At 42.7% G+C, this 15,530-nt stretch overlaps 1 protein-coding gene across 1 annotated transcript in view; it reads left to right on the top strand.

Moving 5' to 3' along the window:
• The window catches only part of LOC107295919 (E3 ubiquitin-protein ligase RNF213), an 85,777-nt gene extending 74,372 nt beyond the window's left edge, over positions 1 to 11,405 (top strand). Inside the window, exons 22-28 of the mRNA XM_015825253.1 lie at positions 633 to 826; positions 963 to 1,131; positions 1,542 to 5,089; positions 7,547 to 7,683; positions 7,995 to 8,093; positions 8,409 to 8,571; positions 11,298 to 11,405. Coding sequence (XP_015680739.1) covers positions 633 to 826; positions 963 to 1,131; positions 1,542 to 5,089; positions 7,547 to 7,683; positions 7,995 to 8,093; positions 8,409 to 8,571; positions 11,298 to 11,405 — 4,418 coding nt within the window. The remainder of the gene's footprint in view (positions 1 to 632; positions 827 to 962; positions 1,132 to 1,541; positions 5,090 to 7,546; positions 7,684 to 7,994; positions 8,094 to 8,408; positions 8,572 to 11,297) is intronic.
• Positions 11,406 to 15,530: the final 4,125 nt, after the last annotated feature.

The raw sequence follows: 15,530 nt of genomic DNA, 5'->3' as shown, positions 1-15,530 counted from the left end.
CCCAAATATTTTACCTTTTTAACCATTTCAAAACCTGTAAGCATAGCTAACATATCTTTATCATTCATAGACATATTTTTCGGTAATATTTTAGTCTTATTACAATTAATCTTAAAACCAGAAACTTTTCCATATTGTGCAATAATTTCAACCAAATCAATTACCGAATCTATTGGTTGAGTTAATGTTAACACTAAGTTATCTGCAAAAGCTCTTAATCTATACTCAATCTTGTTAACCTTAATTCCTTTTATTATAGAAGACTCCCGGATTTTAATTAACAGAATCTCCATTGTTAACACAAATAACAATGGAGATAATGGACATCCTTGTCTAGTTCCTTTTTCAATTTTGAACGCTTCTGTTACCCCCCCATTAACTATAATCTGTGCTGATTGCTGCTGATAAATAGCCTTAAGGGCGGACAAAAATTCCCCCCCAAAATTCATTCTATCTATAACTTGAAACAAAAACCCCCAATTAGATTGGTTTTTTTTGATGTTCCGTATATTCTCTATATTAGTTGCTAGGCATTTGTATAGACTATGTGAGTTCTCAGTCTCAAATGAATTAGTTATTTTATTTTTATTTTTCCTGTCAATATCTTAAATGCTTTTTGTTAAAAACTATAGGAAAGTCTCTCTATATAAAGAGGCTGCATCAAAAAATGAAAGCACAACTGCAAGGACACAGAGTTCTTTTAAGAACCATTCGGCTGATTGATCCTCATGTGAATGAAAGAAAAATCCTGAACTCTCTGTTTCTACTCCTGGACCAAAAGTCCCAGAAACGGCCTATGATTCTGCATTTTGATATTACTTCTTCTGTGAGTATGTCACAGTTTTGATTGACGAGATTTTCCTTTTCATCCAATATATCCTTTTATGAGAAGATATTCTTATATCTAGAGGACGAACATCCCTGTTTATTTGTATGGTCCTTATGTTTCTGTATTCTTCCAGGTTCAGACTGGAATTTCAGAATTTTTGTTCAAGCTCTTCATCTTACGATATCTGGGAGATACAGATGGGAAAATTTGGCTTCGGAAACAGTGCCACCTCTATGTTGCAGAAATTCTGCAACCGTCCCCCTCATCCAAAAAACAAAGAGGATCTGTAAGTACATCCAGAGGCATAGAATATATATTTGCTGTGTTTTTAGTATTTTAGAGCAGGATTTTAAACCTGGTTTCTGTAAGACAATGGAGAAAATAGGGATTTCCCCTTAGTTGTGCCTACGGAATGTCTTAAGGGGAAAAAAAACTATAAGGCACAGAGGGAAAAACATCTCCCTACATGGGATTAAAGTGAAACTGTCTGCAAGGGACCCTTAAAGAGATTTTCCCATACTCTTTTGTAGCAAAGAAATAATTTTGTTCGTAGTAATTACAATTCTGCAGTATTGACAAACCATTTTCATAGTACAAAATGAAAATACTGTGGAAAACTGATGGAGCTTGTGAAATAGGAGAATAAATTCAAAAAACCTTTTGATTGTATTATAACTCCTTCCTTTTCTGGTCTTTTTTCAGAAATCTCCAGGGTTGAACTATAGTTTCCTTGATGTATTCCCCCAAGTAACTTGCAGATCTCCTAAAGAAGTACTGGACAACGATATTCAGAATTTATTTCATGACAGCAGTGATCCTGGAGTAGATCAAGAAATGTTCTGTAGTGAAGCTTTTCAGAGACCATTCCAGTATTTGATAAGAGAAAACAGAGGTGAAAATCTTGATGCGTTCCAGTATAGAAAAGGCTCAGTGAAAGGGACTCCAGGAGAATGCCTACAGCTGTTCTTGATCTACTGTGGCGTGATTGATCCTTCTTGGTCAGAACTTAGAAACTTTGCTTGGTTTCTTAACCTTCAGCTGAGAAATTGTGAAACCTCTCTTTTCTGTAATGCTGAATTTGTCCAGGAGACTTTGCAGGGCTTTAAAAATTTTGTGGTCAAATTTATGATTTTAATGGCAAAGGATTTTGCAACTCCTTCACTTAACATTTCTGATGAAAGCCCTGGAATGCAAGATTTCGGAGAAGTTACTGAGGAAGCTCTTGCTCCATTTTTGCTTCGGAAAAAGTGGGAATCTGAACCCCATCCATACATATTCTTCAATGCAGACCGTGTATCTATGACTTTCATTGGTTTTCATCTCCAGCACAATATCAATGGCAGCATTGATGCCATCAATCCTTTGAATGGCAATATTATCAAGAGAAATGTCATGACCCCTCAGCTGTACACGGGATTGGTTCTTCAAAAAATTCCATTCAATATTAATTTTGATGCATTGACCAGAGCTCAGAAAATTGAGAAACTTTGTATGGTCTTGGGGATCGAGGGGCCAACCGATCCTGATGAAACTTATGAACTTACCACAGACAATATACTAAAAATGCTGGCCATTGAAATGAGATTTAGGTGTGGAATTCCTGTTGTCCTGATGGGAGAAACTGGCTGTGGAAAAACCAGGCTTATAAAATACCTGTGTGAACTGCGTAAGATTGGTGTCAATGCTGATAATATGAAGCTTGTCAAAGTTCATGGAGGTACCACAGCAGATGCGATCTATGCTAAAGTGAGGGAAGCTGAAGATATGGCAGGATACAATAAGTCGAATTATCAGTTTGACACCATTTTATTTTTTGATGAAGCCAACACTACAGAAGCTGTCAGCTGCATCAAGGAAGTGTTATGTGATCACACAATAGAAGGACAGCCTTTACTGCCCGGCTCAGGTTTACAGATCATAGCTGCATGCAATCCTTATCGCAAACACACACTAAAAATGATCCAGCGCTTGGAGTCAGCTGGACTGGGTTATCGTGTCAAAGCAGAGGACACCAGTGAAAAGCTTGGCTCCATTCCCCTTAGGCAGCTTGTTTACCGTGTCCATGCACTCCCACCAAGCATGATACCTCTGGTGTGGGATTTTGGGCAATTGAACAATATCACTGAAAAACTATGCATAGAACAAATTGTGCAAAAGCTTGCCAAGTCGATCAAAATGTCTGCTAATGAGATCCAAATGATTATTGAGGTGCTTTTTGAGTCACAGACCTACATGAGAAAGCAGAAAGACGAATGCAGCTTTATCAGCCTCAGAGATGTCGAACGCTGTGTGGAAGTCTTCAGATGGTTTCACGGCCACAGTGAACGTCTTATTGAACATCTGGAGAAGTATCTGGAAAGTAATCCTCCTAAAAGTGTAATCCAGAGAGACAGGATAATTTGGTCTTTGATTTTTTCAGTTGCTGTTTGCTACCATGCTTCCCTGGAACAGAAAGAGGCATACTGGAGAGTAATCTGCAAAATATTTCCAGAACCATATGGTAATGAAAAAGTAGTTCTTGAAGAAATTAGCTTAGTTCAGGATCTTTTTTTGAATGGTGTGCCTGTGAGGAAAAGAATAGCAAAAAACCTAGCTTTGAAGGAAAATGTGTTCATGATGGTAATCTGCATTGAACTTAAAATCCCTTTGTTTCTTATTGGGAAGCCGGGCAGCTCAAAATCTCTTGCCAAGACCATCGTGGCTGATGCCATGCAGGGTCAAGCAGCATATTCTGACCTTTATAAGGAACTTAAGCAGATCCATTTGGTGTCNACCCCTGAGGGGATCATAAATACTTTCAAACATTGTGCTCGTTTCCAGGAAGGAAAAAACCTTGGTGAATATGTCTCGGTGGTTGTATTAGATGAAATTGGATTGGCAGAAGACTCTCCCAAAATGCCTCTGAAGACCCTTCACCCTCTCTTAGAAGATGGTTGCATTGATGATGATCCACTTCCTCACAAAAAGGTTGCCTTCGTTGGGATATCTAACTGGGCCCTAGATCCAGCTAAGATGAATCGAGGCATCTTTGTATCCCGTGGAGACCTGAATAAAAATGAACTCATAGAAAGCGCAAAAGGTATTTGCTCTTCAGAACGTTTTGTGCTACAAAGAGTTGAGCATTTCTTTCCTATCTTTGCAAACACATATGAAGAAATTTGTAAGGAACAAATTAAGGAATTTTTTGGATTGCGTGATTATTACAGTCTTGTAAAAATGCTTTTTGCTTTGACAAAAAATTCTGAAAGTATTCCAGGTCCCCGTGAAATAGCAGAGGTAGTTCTCCGAAATTTCAGTGGCAAAGAAGGTGTTGAAGTCTTGGATACTTTTATGTCTAAGATTCCGGAAGGAGGAGATGAATATTATAAGGATATCAGTACAATTGATTTAGTTAAGCAGAACATTTATAGCAATTACCAGGATGGTGAATGCCGATATCTGTTAGTATTAACAGAAAATTATGCAGCACTTCAGATTCTCCAACAGTGTTTCTTCAGAGATGCTCAACCAGAAATTATTTTTGGTTCCAGCTTTCGGAAAGATCAAGAATACACTCAGATTTGCAGGAACATAAACCGAGTAAAAATCTGCATGGAGACTGGGAAGATGGTTGTTCTTCTCAACCTACAAAACCTTTATGAGAGTCTCTATGATGCCCTCAATCAGTATTATGTCCAACTTGCTGGTCAAAAATATGTTGACTTAGGTTTAGGGACCCATCGAGTGAAATGCAGAGTGCATCCCAAATTTCGACTGATTGTCATCGAGGAGAAAGAGGTGGTGTACAAACAGTTTCCCATTCCACTGATTAACCGGCTTGAAAAACACTATCTGGATATTAATACCGTACTGAACAAGTGGCAAAAGAACATTGTGGAAGACCTGAAGAAATGGGTGGATGACTTTGTAGCAGTTAAAACTGAGAAATATTTTATGGGTCAACAAACATACACACCTTCTGATGTTTTCATTGGCTACCATTCAGACTCTTGCGCTTCGGTTGTCCTGCAGGTGACAGAAAACCTGAAAGAGTCTCTTCTCCCTCAACAGCTAAGGCAGAAAGTGCAAGAGCAGGCCCAGTTGGTCCTCTTGAACTGTGCCACCCCAGATTCTGTAGTCCGTCTCGGTGACTCTAAACTGGACTTTTTAACAGAAAACTTGGCTAAGATATACTTTCAGCAACAGCAACACACTTCCTTTGCCGAATTTTTGCATGGATGCCTTCGGTCAGACTCTAGAGGCCATACGGTGTTTATTGAGGTAAACTGCAATTAAACAGTTTCTTCCTGTTTCCCCCCCCCCCCCCGTGCCCCTTTTTCTCATATTCATAAATATGATGAATTCTTAAAACTGGCATGATATATGGCAAGAGTTGCTTAAAGACAATTTTAAAATGCTCCAAATTAGAATACATTTCTATTATCCTCAGGAGTTAGGGCTAGTTACTTTATATTTTGTTTTGGAGATTATAGATACAAACAGTTTTCAAGATTTAGTTCCCTCTCGATAAAAATAACATTAGCATGAGGAAAAGTAATCGTTTTTACCAAGTCCAGGCTATTGAGATGATGATTAATACTATCATCTGTATTTACAGAGCAATCTTTGTTGCTTAATAGATTGTAGAAAATGGCTTGTTCTGATGTAATCACAGAACTACTCCAATAATATTAATATAGAACAGTGGTTCTCAACCTGTGGGTCGGGACCCCATTTGGGGTCGATTGACCATTTCATGGGGGTTGCCAAGCAAGGCTGTCCGCCATTTTTTTTGTCCGCCATTTTCCCCCCTTTTCCGGCGGGTGCCTTACCTCCCTTGGGCTGGGCCAGCTGGTGGTCGGCTTCTCCGTCTCTGCCGCTTGCCAGCTACGCCTCGGCCGGCGCAGGGGGCAGAACCACGCATGTGCGGCGCTCCCAGGCAGGGAAAGTCCTCGACTTACGACCGGTTGGGTAGTTCTCGACTTACGACCGGTTTAGTCCTCGACCTACAACCGGTTTAGTCCTCGACTTACGACCGGTTTAGTCCTCGACTTACGACCGGTTGGGGTCGTGGCATTAAAAAGGGTGAGAACCACTGATATAGAAAATTTCAAGTTTGTGTGTTTAGCTGAGGGAAGGATACCTTGAGGCTACTTGTGACTGGATTTGAACTTCCGATGGCTGTTTCTCTCTCCCCCCCCCCATACATGCCAGAACTTCGGGTATTTATCAACACAGCAGCATTTACGGCTGGTTGCAGCATTCCATGGTCGTGTGGCCATGTTTTATGATGGATTTGCCAAAATCCGACACTTGTCACAAAAAATGTGCCCCTAGCAAACCATTGGTTTGCTTAATGACCATGGCATTCACTTAACCATGGATTCGCTTAAAGACTGCCTCAGAAAGCATTGTACAATTTGTTAATGATCGTCATGACTTATGATCATGATGGGCAGACTCCATTACAGTTGTCCCCAAAGCTTGCTATGGTTTCTTTATATTAGTGAATTGTTATTTTCCAGAAATTTGGATGGCTGCTGTGTTATTGTACGGTTTAGATTTACCCTGAATACTAAATGTGTTGAAATGAAAAATACATGCAGGAAATATTTAGGGTATAGAAATGCACTTTCTTGTCAGAATCCCAAGATTTAAGAAGACTCTAGCTGAGCAAATTGAAATGAGATTTTGTTTTCAGAATGTTTTCCTAGTATGTCTATATGTAGCAGAAATGTTGAGAAACCAGTGTTTTTCTTTCAGTGTAAGAGTCTGGAATGTTTGAAGTAGAGCATAGCTTTCCTTGGAACAAACGAAGGACTACTTCAGGACTATTTCTGAGTAATAGAACAAAGGAATTTGCTATACAAATTTAGATAATAAATAAGTAAACTGTTAATAAATAAAATTTCTAAACTAAAATGGTTAGAAATTACCTGATCTTTTTGTAACCAACTAATTGATAGTGTCACTCAGATCCTTTCCGATTTTATGCCAAGTCCCAAAGTCTACACTGGTAGCCATTGTTAAATGATCATTTGCAATTATGATGGTGATGAAAAATATTCACATTTATGATTTTCATAGGTGTGTAAAGCCAATGAAAGCTGAAATAAGCTCATAAGCCAGTGGTGGCGAACCTATGGCACGGGTGCCAGAGGTGGCACGCAGAGCCCTCTCTGTGGGCATGCGCGCCGTCGCCCCAGTCCTAGGCCTTCAGCTTGGTTTTATAAAATCTTTTCGCTTTAGGCCTCCGCCGCCGTGTGCAAAAAAAAAAAAAAAAAAGATTCAATCAGTCAATTTCAACTTCTCACAGGAAAGAAAAAGATCTCGCAAAGTTGGACTTGATTGATTGAACTTTTTAGTCCCACCCAGTCTGCCGTTACCACCACAGCCACGCCCACCCAATGGGCCACACCCACCCAATGGGCCATGCCCACCCGGCACCCAACAATGCATAAGTGGGTTTTGGCTTGCAGTTTGGGCACTCGGTCTCTAAAAGGTTCGCCATCACTGTCATAAGCAAAGTCAAGATTTCACTTAGCAATTGCTTCACTTAACGACCAAGTTGCTGTTCCCAATTGTGGTCTCTAAACAAGTGTTTACCTGTATGTGTAGGAGAAAGGAAGGGAAGAAAATATTTCCACTTGGATAATAAAAAAACAAGAGACTGCATGACCATCCTGTGAAAACTTTGTTAATATTTGACAGAAAAACCTGCTATCTTAACTGTTACAGATCACAACCTTCTCCAGGCTCCTGACTGCAGCAGACACAAAGATTTTGGAGGCAGAATTGCAGCATGATTCAGACAGCCTGAAAGTTTTGTTCTTGCAACAATTTGACACGGAGTACTCGTTTTTGAAGGATATTCAGTGAGTGTTCATCATCCACAATGGTTGCAGAATAATGCAAATTTGTATGTTTCTTTATACTTTTTTTTGAAGTGACATAAAAGTGCTTGTAATAAAATAAATGATTAATAGAATAAATTTCATATGATAAGAGGAGTTTTATAATTGAATTGTAAAATATAAATTGGAAGATTGCAATGAAGTTATGTTACTGTTCAAACTGCTGGAGTGTTTGGTGAGGTGACCTTGTTTTAAATAAAGGTCTGGATGTGAGTGATTCATTCTTTGTGCAACAAAGTGAAGCTCATTTAAACATTTCTGTATTTTCTCAGGAATTTTTTTGCTGTGAGGACCGATGGGAGTAAAATCCTCATTATTCAGACTGACTTTGAAAATGGATCGCTCAGTGCCCAGCTCATTGCCTCAGCCAGGTAAGTTGCCTGTTAGATGAGACTATTTGATAAGCAATACTGAGCATATAATCAATTAATAGTTGCTGTAATATGTTTATTTAACCATAATTATAAGCCAGCCAAGTTCATAGATTTTTACATAGTCCAATAAATACGCCAGGCCAATATTCTAATTTCATGGAGAACTATCTCCACCTATTCATCATACATCAGAATGAGGTGGGAAAATAAACTTTTATCTGTGTTGAAATAATAGGAGCTATTGGGCAGGTGAATATAAAGACTTTGCTTTAACTTCACAAAAGAATGATGCCTATTTCTCTTTTCTTGCAGGTATTCAACTGTTAATGAAGTCAATAAAATACAGAAGAATCAAGCCAGGGTGTTTGTAATTTTCATCAATAAGCTGTCACGAATTGAAGGAGGAAGTTCCTATATAGGATTTCATGGAGGTTGGTTGGCTTATGTGCAAGAATACAGAACAAGGAGGCTGGAGGTCTATTAAAGGGTCTGCTATGGCATCAGGGTTGCTTCCTGCTTCCTCTCACAAATGGTCCCAGGAATGTGACTTACAAATTACTGCAGTATAGAAAGAGATGTGCTTCTAACACAAGGCTACAAATAAGATGAAAATTTTATTTTGTCATTTCTGTGCAAGAAAAGCTTTGCAAATTTTCTTGCGTATCATTCAAAAATACAGCTGTTTTATTTTCCATATTGTTAGAAAAATATCATGAGCAGCTCTGTAAATGCATCAAGGTATGAAGCTTGTTTCATTTATATATGTTATTTATTACATAGAGATTCCTTCTATTATTTACTATAGTACTGATTGTGTTCATTGTCAAGATAGCTCTGAAATAAAGCCAAGGTAATATCATATCATAAATCAGGATGGGACCCTCATCCTATAGGTTGCCAACCCCGCTTTTGGTTGTCCACAATGCACCGTCTGAAAAGATCACAAAACCTTGGTGACAAAAATTGCTAAAAATTAGTGATTCGGTTTCTTGCCATATTTAATTGGGAAACATGAAAACTATATGTTGTTAACTAAGTTTAATGCAGTTAACTTTACTCCTCCAATAAATGTATGGAGTTCAGGCTTAAATTTAGACATATTTCTCTTCTGGATATATACTGTTATATGTGTGTGTTGGCTGGAGCACCCGGTCTACCAAGTATAGGATAAACAGTCTGTTCTGTGTTTCGCTCCAATCTAGGAGTATGTTTTGCAGGCAGATGTCACATACTGTGAACATTGTAAATTTAAAATGTTTGTGGCTGACAAAGAGTTAGTGGGAGACTAGTATAGCTATTTCAAGCTCTTTAGCTCTCATCAGCTAGTCATGAGAGCTAAAGAGCTTGAAATAGCTATACTAGTCTCCCACTAACTCTTTGTCAGCCACAAAAAAAATCTGAATATATATATATATATATATATATATATATATATATATATATATATATATATATATATATATATATATATATATATATATATATATATATATATATATATATATATATATATATATATATATATATATATATATATATATATATATATATATATATATATATATATATGTATATATGTATATATGTGTGTGTGTGTGTGTATGTATACGTATACGTATATGTATATGTCTATACACCAAAATTTCACTCATACCTTGCTGTATCTTTCTATTCTTAAGTCCATCACATCCTTATGTCCATTGCCTTTTGTTCTTTAGCTTGTATTTTAAGACAAAAATCATACATTTGGTTTAAGAAATATCAGGATTTTGTTGAAGTTAAATACTTTGACATGGGAAAATATTATTGGAATATTTTTATTTATTTATTTATATCTCCCCTTTATTATTTTTATAAATAACTCAAGGCAGTGACCATACCCAAAACACCCTTTTCCTCCTATTTTCCCCCACAACAACAACCCTGAGGTGAGTTGGGCTGAGAGAGAGAGTGACTGGCCCAAAGTCACCCAGCTGACTTTCATGCCTAAAGGCGGGACTAGAATTCATGGTTTCCCGCTTTCTAACCTGGTGTCTTAACCACTAGACCTGTTGTAATTCTGTGCCAGCCTGTGATCCCGGCAGCTGAGTCTGGGGAATCAGAGGAGGAGGAGGAGGAGGAGGAGCCATCAGAGTCGGAGGAAGGCTCTGATGAGTTACAAGACTCACAGTCGGATGAAGAGCCTGGCCCCTCCGATCATGTTCAGGATGAGACACAGCTGTATGGGGGAAATGAGTCAGACTTTGAGGACTCACAGCTGGATGTCATTATAGATGCTTGTAAACAAAGGCAGTTATCTAGAGCAAATCAGAGGGAGTCAATACGACAACTCCAAGAAAGGAGGAGAAGGCATTGAGAAGCCACGCCTTGGGGCTGCTTTATAAAAAGGGAAGGTGTGGGCGTTGCTGGTTGCTGAAGGCAACTGTTTGCAAAAAACTTCAAGGGATCATGGTCTGTTTGTTTTACCGGTGAATTTCTTGTTTAACTCCTGCTCTGTTTGCTTTTTAAAACAATTATCTGTTGGAAAAGTATTCTGTTGTTTTTGTTTTGGAGAAAACGTATTAGGACTGTTTATGAAATAAAAAGGGTTGGTTTTTCCAGCCTATTAATAAGAAAGGGGTTGTTCTTGTGACGCAACAAGGACGGACATAGGCTGAGACAGAACAGTTTGCCTTCAGCCACCCACCCCTTACTATTATGGAGCAGCTACGTGCTGAGAATGCTCAGTTCTCCCAGCAGCTGGCTTTGTTGGCAGCTCAAGTGGCCCAGCTGCAAGCACCCGTTCCTGCTGCTCCACAACCCAGGAAAAAATGCCCAGTTGCGATGCCGTACAAATTTGATGGCAATCCGGATATGTTTCCTGCCTTTCTGGGACAATGCCAGCTATTTATCAGCCTGAGAGCGGCTGATTTCCCCACTAACTGGGATAAAGTGGGGTTCATGATAAGCCTCCTTTCTGGTATTGCAGCTCGTTGGGTCACATCCCTGCTAGCCCAACCTAGTCCATTGTTGGACAACTTTGTGGGGTTTTGTGATTACATGCGTCTGATGTATAAGGACCCCATTAAGACGCAGACTGTTACCCGATGTTTGAAAGCTCTGAGGCAGGGCCGATGCCCTCTACAGGCCTATATCAGCGATTTTCGGCTGCTGAGCCTGAATTCAGCCTGGAATGAGGCTGCACTTGTGGACGCTTTCCAGGATGGCTTGTCGGACGAGATGTTGGATGAGCTGGCCCGTGTTGATATTCCTCCGGACCTCAACGGGCTGATCCATCTCTGTCTGCAGATTGACGCTTGGCTACAGTAGCGTAGGAGTAGCCGTGCCACCCCAGAGACTCGTGCGGCCCCCGTTGTGCGTGAGATTCCGGTTCAGTGGGAGGAGCCTATGGAGTTAGGTGCTGCCAGACCTCGCCTATCAGTGGCTGAAATGCACAGACGGCGTTCGGGGGGCTTGTGTTTTTACTGTGGGGACCCTGGGCATTTGGCCACCTGCCCCAAGAAGCGACGAAGGGTGTTAGTGACCGAGTCTGCCCCGAGAAAGCCACCTACTCCTCTGTCGGGAAACGCCCCGAGCCCATCTGAAAGGCGTTTTAGGTCGGGCATCCCACAACACTGAGCGACGTCCTTCAGATGCTGCCTACGGACCTCCACAGCATCTGATACTGGAGGCACGCCTGATCCTCCCTGGGATGCCGAAGGGGATTCCAGTCCATGCTTTAATTGACTCTGGGGCCACCACAAACTTTATAGGTGCAGCATTTGTGGCCAAATGGGCTGTTCCCCGGTGCCCGGTGGAACCGCCCATGTTAGTGGAGACTATTGATGGTCGAGTGCTCCTATCTGGGCCAATTAAGGCCGCCACGCAACCATTATGTATGGCCATCAGTTCACATGAGGAGACTATTCAGTTCTATATAGCCTCCAACCTGCATTTCCCCGTGGCCTTGGGACTGGCGTGGCTCCGGACACATGACCTGCAGATTTATTGGTCCCAGAGGTCGCCTTCCCAAGCTTACAGTGTGTGGACCACAACCGCCATGTCTGCCGGCCAGGTGGAAGGTCTCCCAGGGGACACCTTGCCCTCCAAACTGGCGAATTACACTGATGTGTTCAGCAAGATTGAGGCGGATCAATTGCCCCTGCGCAGGCCATACGACTGCCCCATCGATTTAGTCCCTGATGCGCCTCTCCCAGTGGGGCGTTTGTATTCCATGTCGGACCCCGAGTTGGCCGTGTTGCGGGACTTTCTGGACAAGAATTTGGCTCGGGGTTTTATTCGGCCCTCGTCTTCGCCAGTATCAGCGCCCGTGCTCTTTGTAAAAACAGTCCGGCGAAATGAGGCTTTGTTGTGACTACCGGAAACTAAACACCATCACAGTGCATAATCGATACCCGCTGCCCCTCATCCCCGAACTCCTGGCTCCGTGAGGCAAAGATCTTCACAAAGTTGGACCTGAGAGGAGCCTACAACCTCGTCAGGGTTCGGTCGGGTAATGAGTGGAAGATGGCATTTGGTACCTAGTATGGGCACTTTGAGTACACTGTGATGCCGTTTGGACTGACCAACGCCCCTGCAGTGTTTCAGCATTTTATGAATGGCATCTTCCGAGACTTGTTAGATCAGTTTGTCGTGATCTACTTGGACGACATCCTGATCTACTCCCCGTCACGAGAGGCGCACCATCAGCATCTCCGTCTGGTCCTGCAACGGCTCCGAGAACATCAGTTGTATGCCAAACTGGAGAAGTGCCAGTTCTACCAGAGGACCATCGACTTCCTGGGTCACTGCATTTTTCCTGAGGGCATCGCCATGGAGCTGAGTAAGGTTGAGTTTTTGCGGAGTTGGCAACCCCCACGTCATGTTAAAGATGTCCAGCGACTTCTGGGGTTTGCCAACTACTATCGGACTTTCATCCCTGGTTTTGCTGCCATGACGGCCCCCCTCACTCGGCTACTGCAGAAAAAGACCCGGTTTCAGTGGGACGCCCCAGAACAATGGGCTTTCCAGACGTTGAAGCCTTCATGAAGGAGCCCATCTTAAAGCATCCTGACCCGCAACGGCCGTTTGTCGTGGAGGCGGATGCCTCCGACATTGCCATTGGAGCGGTGTTACTTCAGGCTATGTCGTCCGGCGTTGCCCTCTTCCCTTGCGTGTACTACTTGCAGAAACTGAATGCAGCGGTGCGCAATTATGTCATCTGGGAGAAGGAGCTACTAGCCATCAAAGTGGCGTTTGAGGCATGGAGACATCATCTGGATGGACCATAAGAATTTGGAACACTTGCAGACCACTCGGAAATTGAACCAACGCCAGATTCGGTGGTCTCTTTTCTTTGCGAGGTTCAATTTCCATGTAATATACATACCCAGTGGTTGCAACCAAAGAACGGATGCTCTGTCCAGGAAGCCCGAATATTCCCGAGCAGAAGACAAGCTTCTGCCCAGGACAGTGCTCCCCATCGAGTCTTTTGCTGCGGTGCGGGAACCTATAGATGTTCAGGCTCGGATTCGGGAGGCCCAGCAACACGATGCGTGGGTGGCTCAGTGAAAGGAGGAGGTGGGGCCAGATTCCCCCTGGACAGTCACAGATGGACTTTTACACTATCGTGACCGGCTCTATGTTCCAGGAGGGCCACTCAGGGAACTCATCCTCAGCCAGTGTCACGATAATCCGTCAGCGGGGCATTTTGGCCTGTTCAAGACCCTGAACTTGGTCTCCTGTACCTTCTGGTGGCCCCGAGTCAGACACAACGTCCAGACCTATGTCACGTCCTATACCCCATGTAGGCAGGCCAAGTCAGCAATGGAGGCTCCGCCTAGACTATTGCAACCCTTGCCGATGCCCAAAAGACCCTGGGGGGCTGTGTCCATGGACTTCTTGACGGATTTACCCCATCTTCTGGATTTACGACAGTGTTCGTGGTGGTGGATATGCTGATCAAGATGGCGCATTTCATCCCATGCCGTGGCTTGCCGTCAGCCCATGCCACCTGTCGTATGTTCATCCAGCAGGTGTTCCGGCTGCACGGCCTCCCTGATAGGATTGTGTCCGATAGAGGGTCCCAATTTACAGCCCATTTCTGGCAGGGGTTGATGAAGGAGTTGGACGTCAAGATCTGTCTCTCATCCGCGCATGATCCCCAACTGACGGCAGGACCGAGAAGGTCATCGGGATCCTTGAGCAATATCTGCACTGCTATATAAATCAACAGCAGAACAATTGGGCGGGCTATCTTGTGGTGGCCGAGTTCACGTTCAACAACTCGCAGCACACCTCCACGCAGATGACCATGTTCTTGGCCAATGTGGGATATCACCCCTGATTTTCCCCTCTTTCACCGCTAGACTCACTGGTTCCAGCAGCGAATGATTTTATGGCAGAGTTACAGGCGATTCATCGATTGGTACGATGACAGTTTGAGAAGGCCAAGGCCGATTACAAATAGGTGGCTGATCGGTCGAGGCGGGATACGCCTCCACTAACGGTGGGAGACCGGGTATAGCTGTCCACCAGGAACCTACCGTCAACCCAGCCAGCCAAGAAGTTAGACCACCGATATCTAGGACCGTTCCCAATCGAGGCGGTCATCAATCCGGTCGCCTATCGATTAACTCTGCCACGTTCGGTGCGGGTGCATCCTGTCTTTCACCGGTCGCTATTGGTCCCTGAGCAACCGCCGGAGCAACGGTGCGGGATAGTGTTGTAATTCCATGCCAGCCTGTGATCCCAGCAGCTGAGTCCAGGGAATCGGAGGAGGAGGAGGAGCCATCAGAATCGGAGGAAGGCTCTGATGAGTTACAAGACTCAGAGTCGGATGAAGAGCCTGGCCCTCCAATCATGTTCAGGATGAGACACAGCTGTGTGGAGGAGATGAGTCAAATTTTGAGGACTCACAGCTGGACGTCATTATAGACGCTCGTAAACAAAGGCAGTTATCTAGAGCAAATCAGAGGGAGTCAATACGACAACTCCAAGGAAGGAGGAGAAGGCATTGAGAAGCCACGCCTTGGGGCTGCTTTATAAAAAGGGAAGGTGTGGGCGGTGCTGGTTGCTGAAGGCAACCGTTTGCAAAAAACTTCAAGGGATCATGTTTGAAATAAAAAGGGTTGGTTTTTCCAGCCTACTGATAAGAAAGGGGTTGTTCTTGTGACGCAACAAGGACGGACGTAGGCTGGGATAGAACAAGACCAAACTGGCTCTGTATATAAAACATCTCTTAATTTTGGAGAGGTCTTCTACTTCATGTTGCTATAAATGCAAAATCTATTTTTCTATATTTTTTTTCTTAATAAAAATATAAAGGTATACAAGTAGTCCTCAACTTATGACCACAGTTGAGCCCAGAATTTATGTCGCTAAGTGAGAAATTTGTTAAGTGAGTTGTCCCCATTTTACGATTTTTCTTACCACATCTGTTAAGTGAATGACTGC

This window comes from Protobothrops mucrosquamatus, unplaced genomic scaffold (assembly GCF_001527695.2).
Source record: "Protobothrops mucrosquamatus isolate PMUCROS unplaced genomic scaffold, P.Mucros_1.0 scaffold2571, whole genome shotgun sequence".
Classification (NCBI taxonomy): domain Eukaryota; kingdom Metazoa; phylum Chordata; class Lepidosauria; order Squamata; family Viperidae; genus Protobothrops; species Protobothrops mucrosquamatus.
This window is presented reverse-complemented; position numbering and strand designations above follow the sequence as displayed.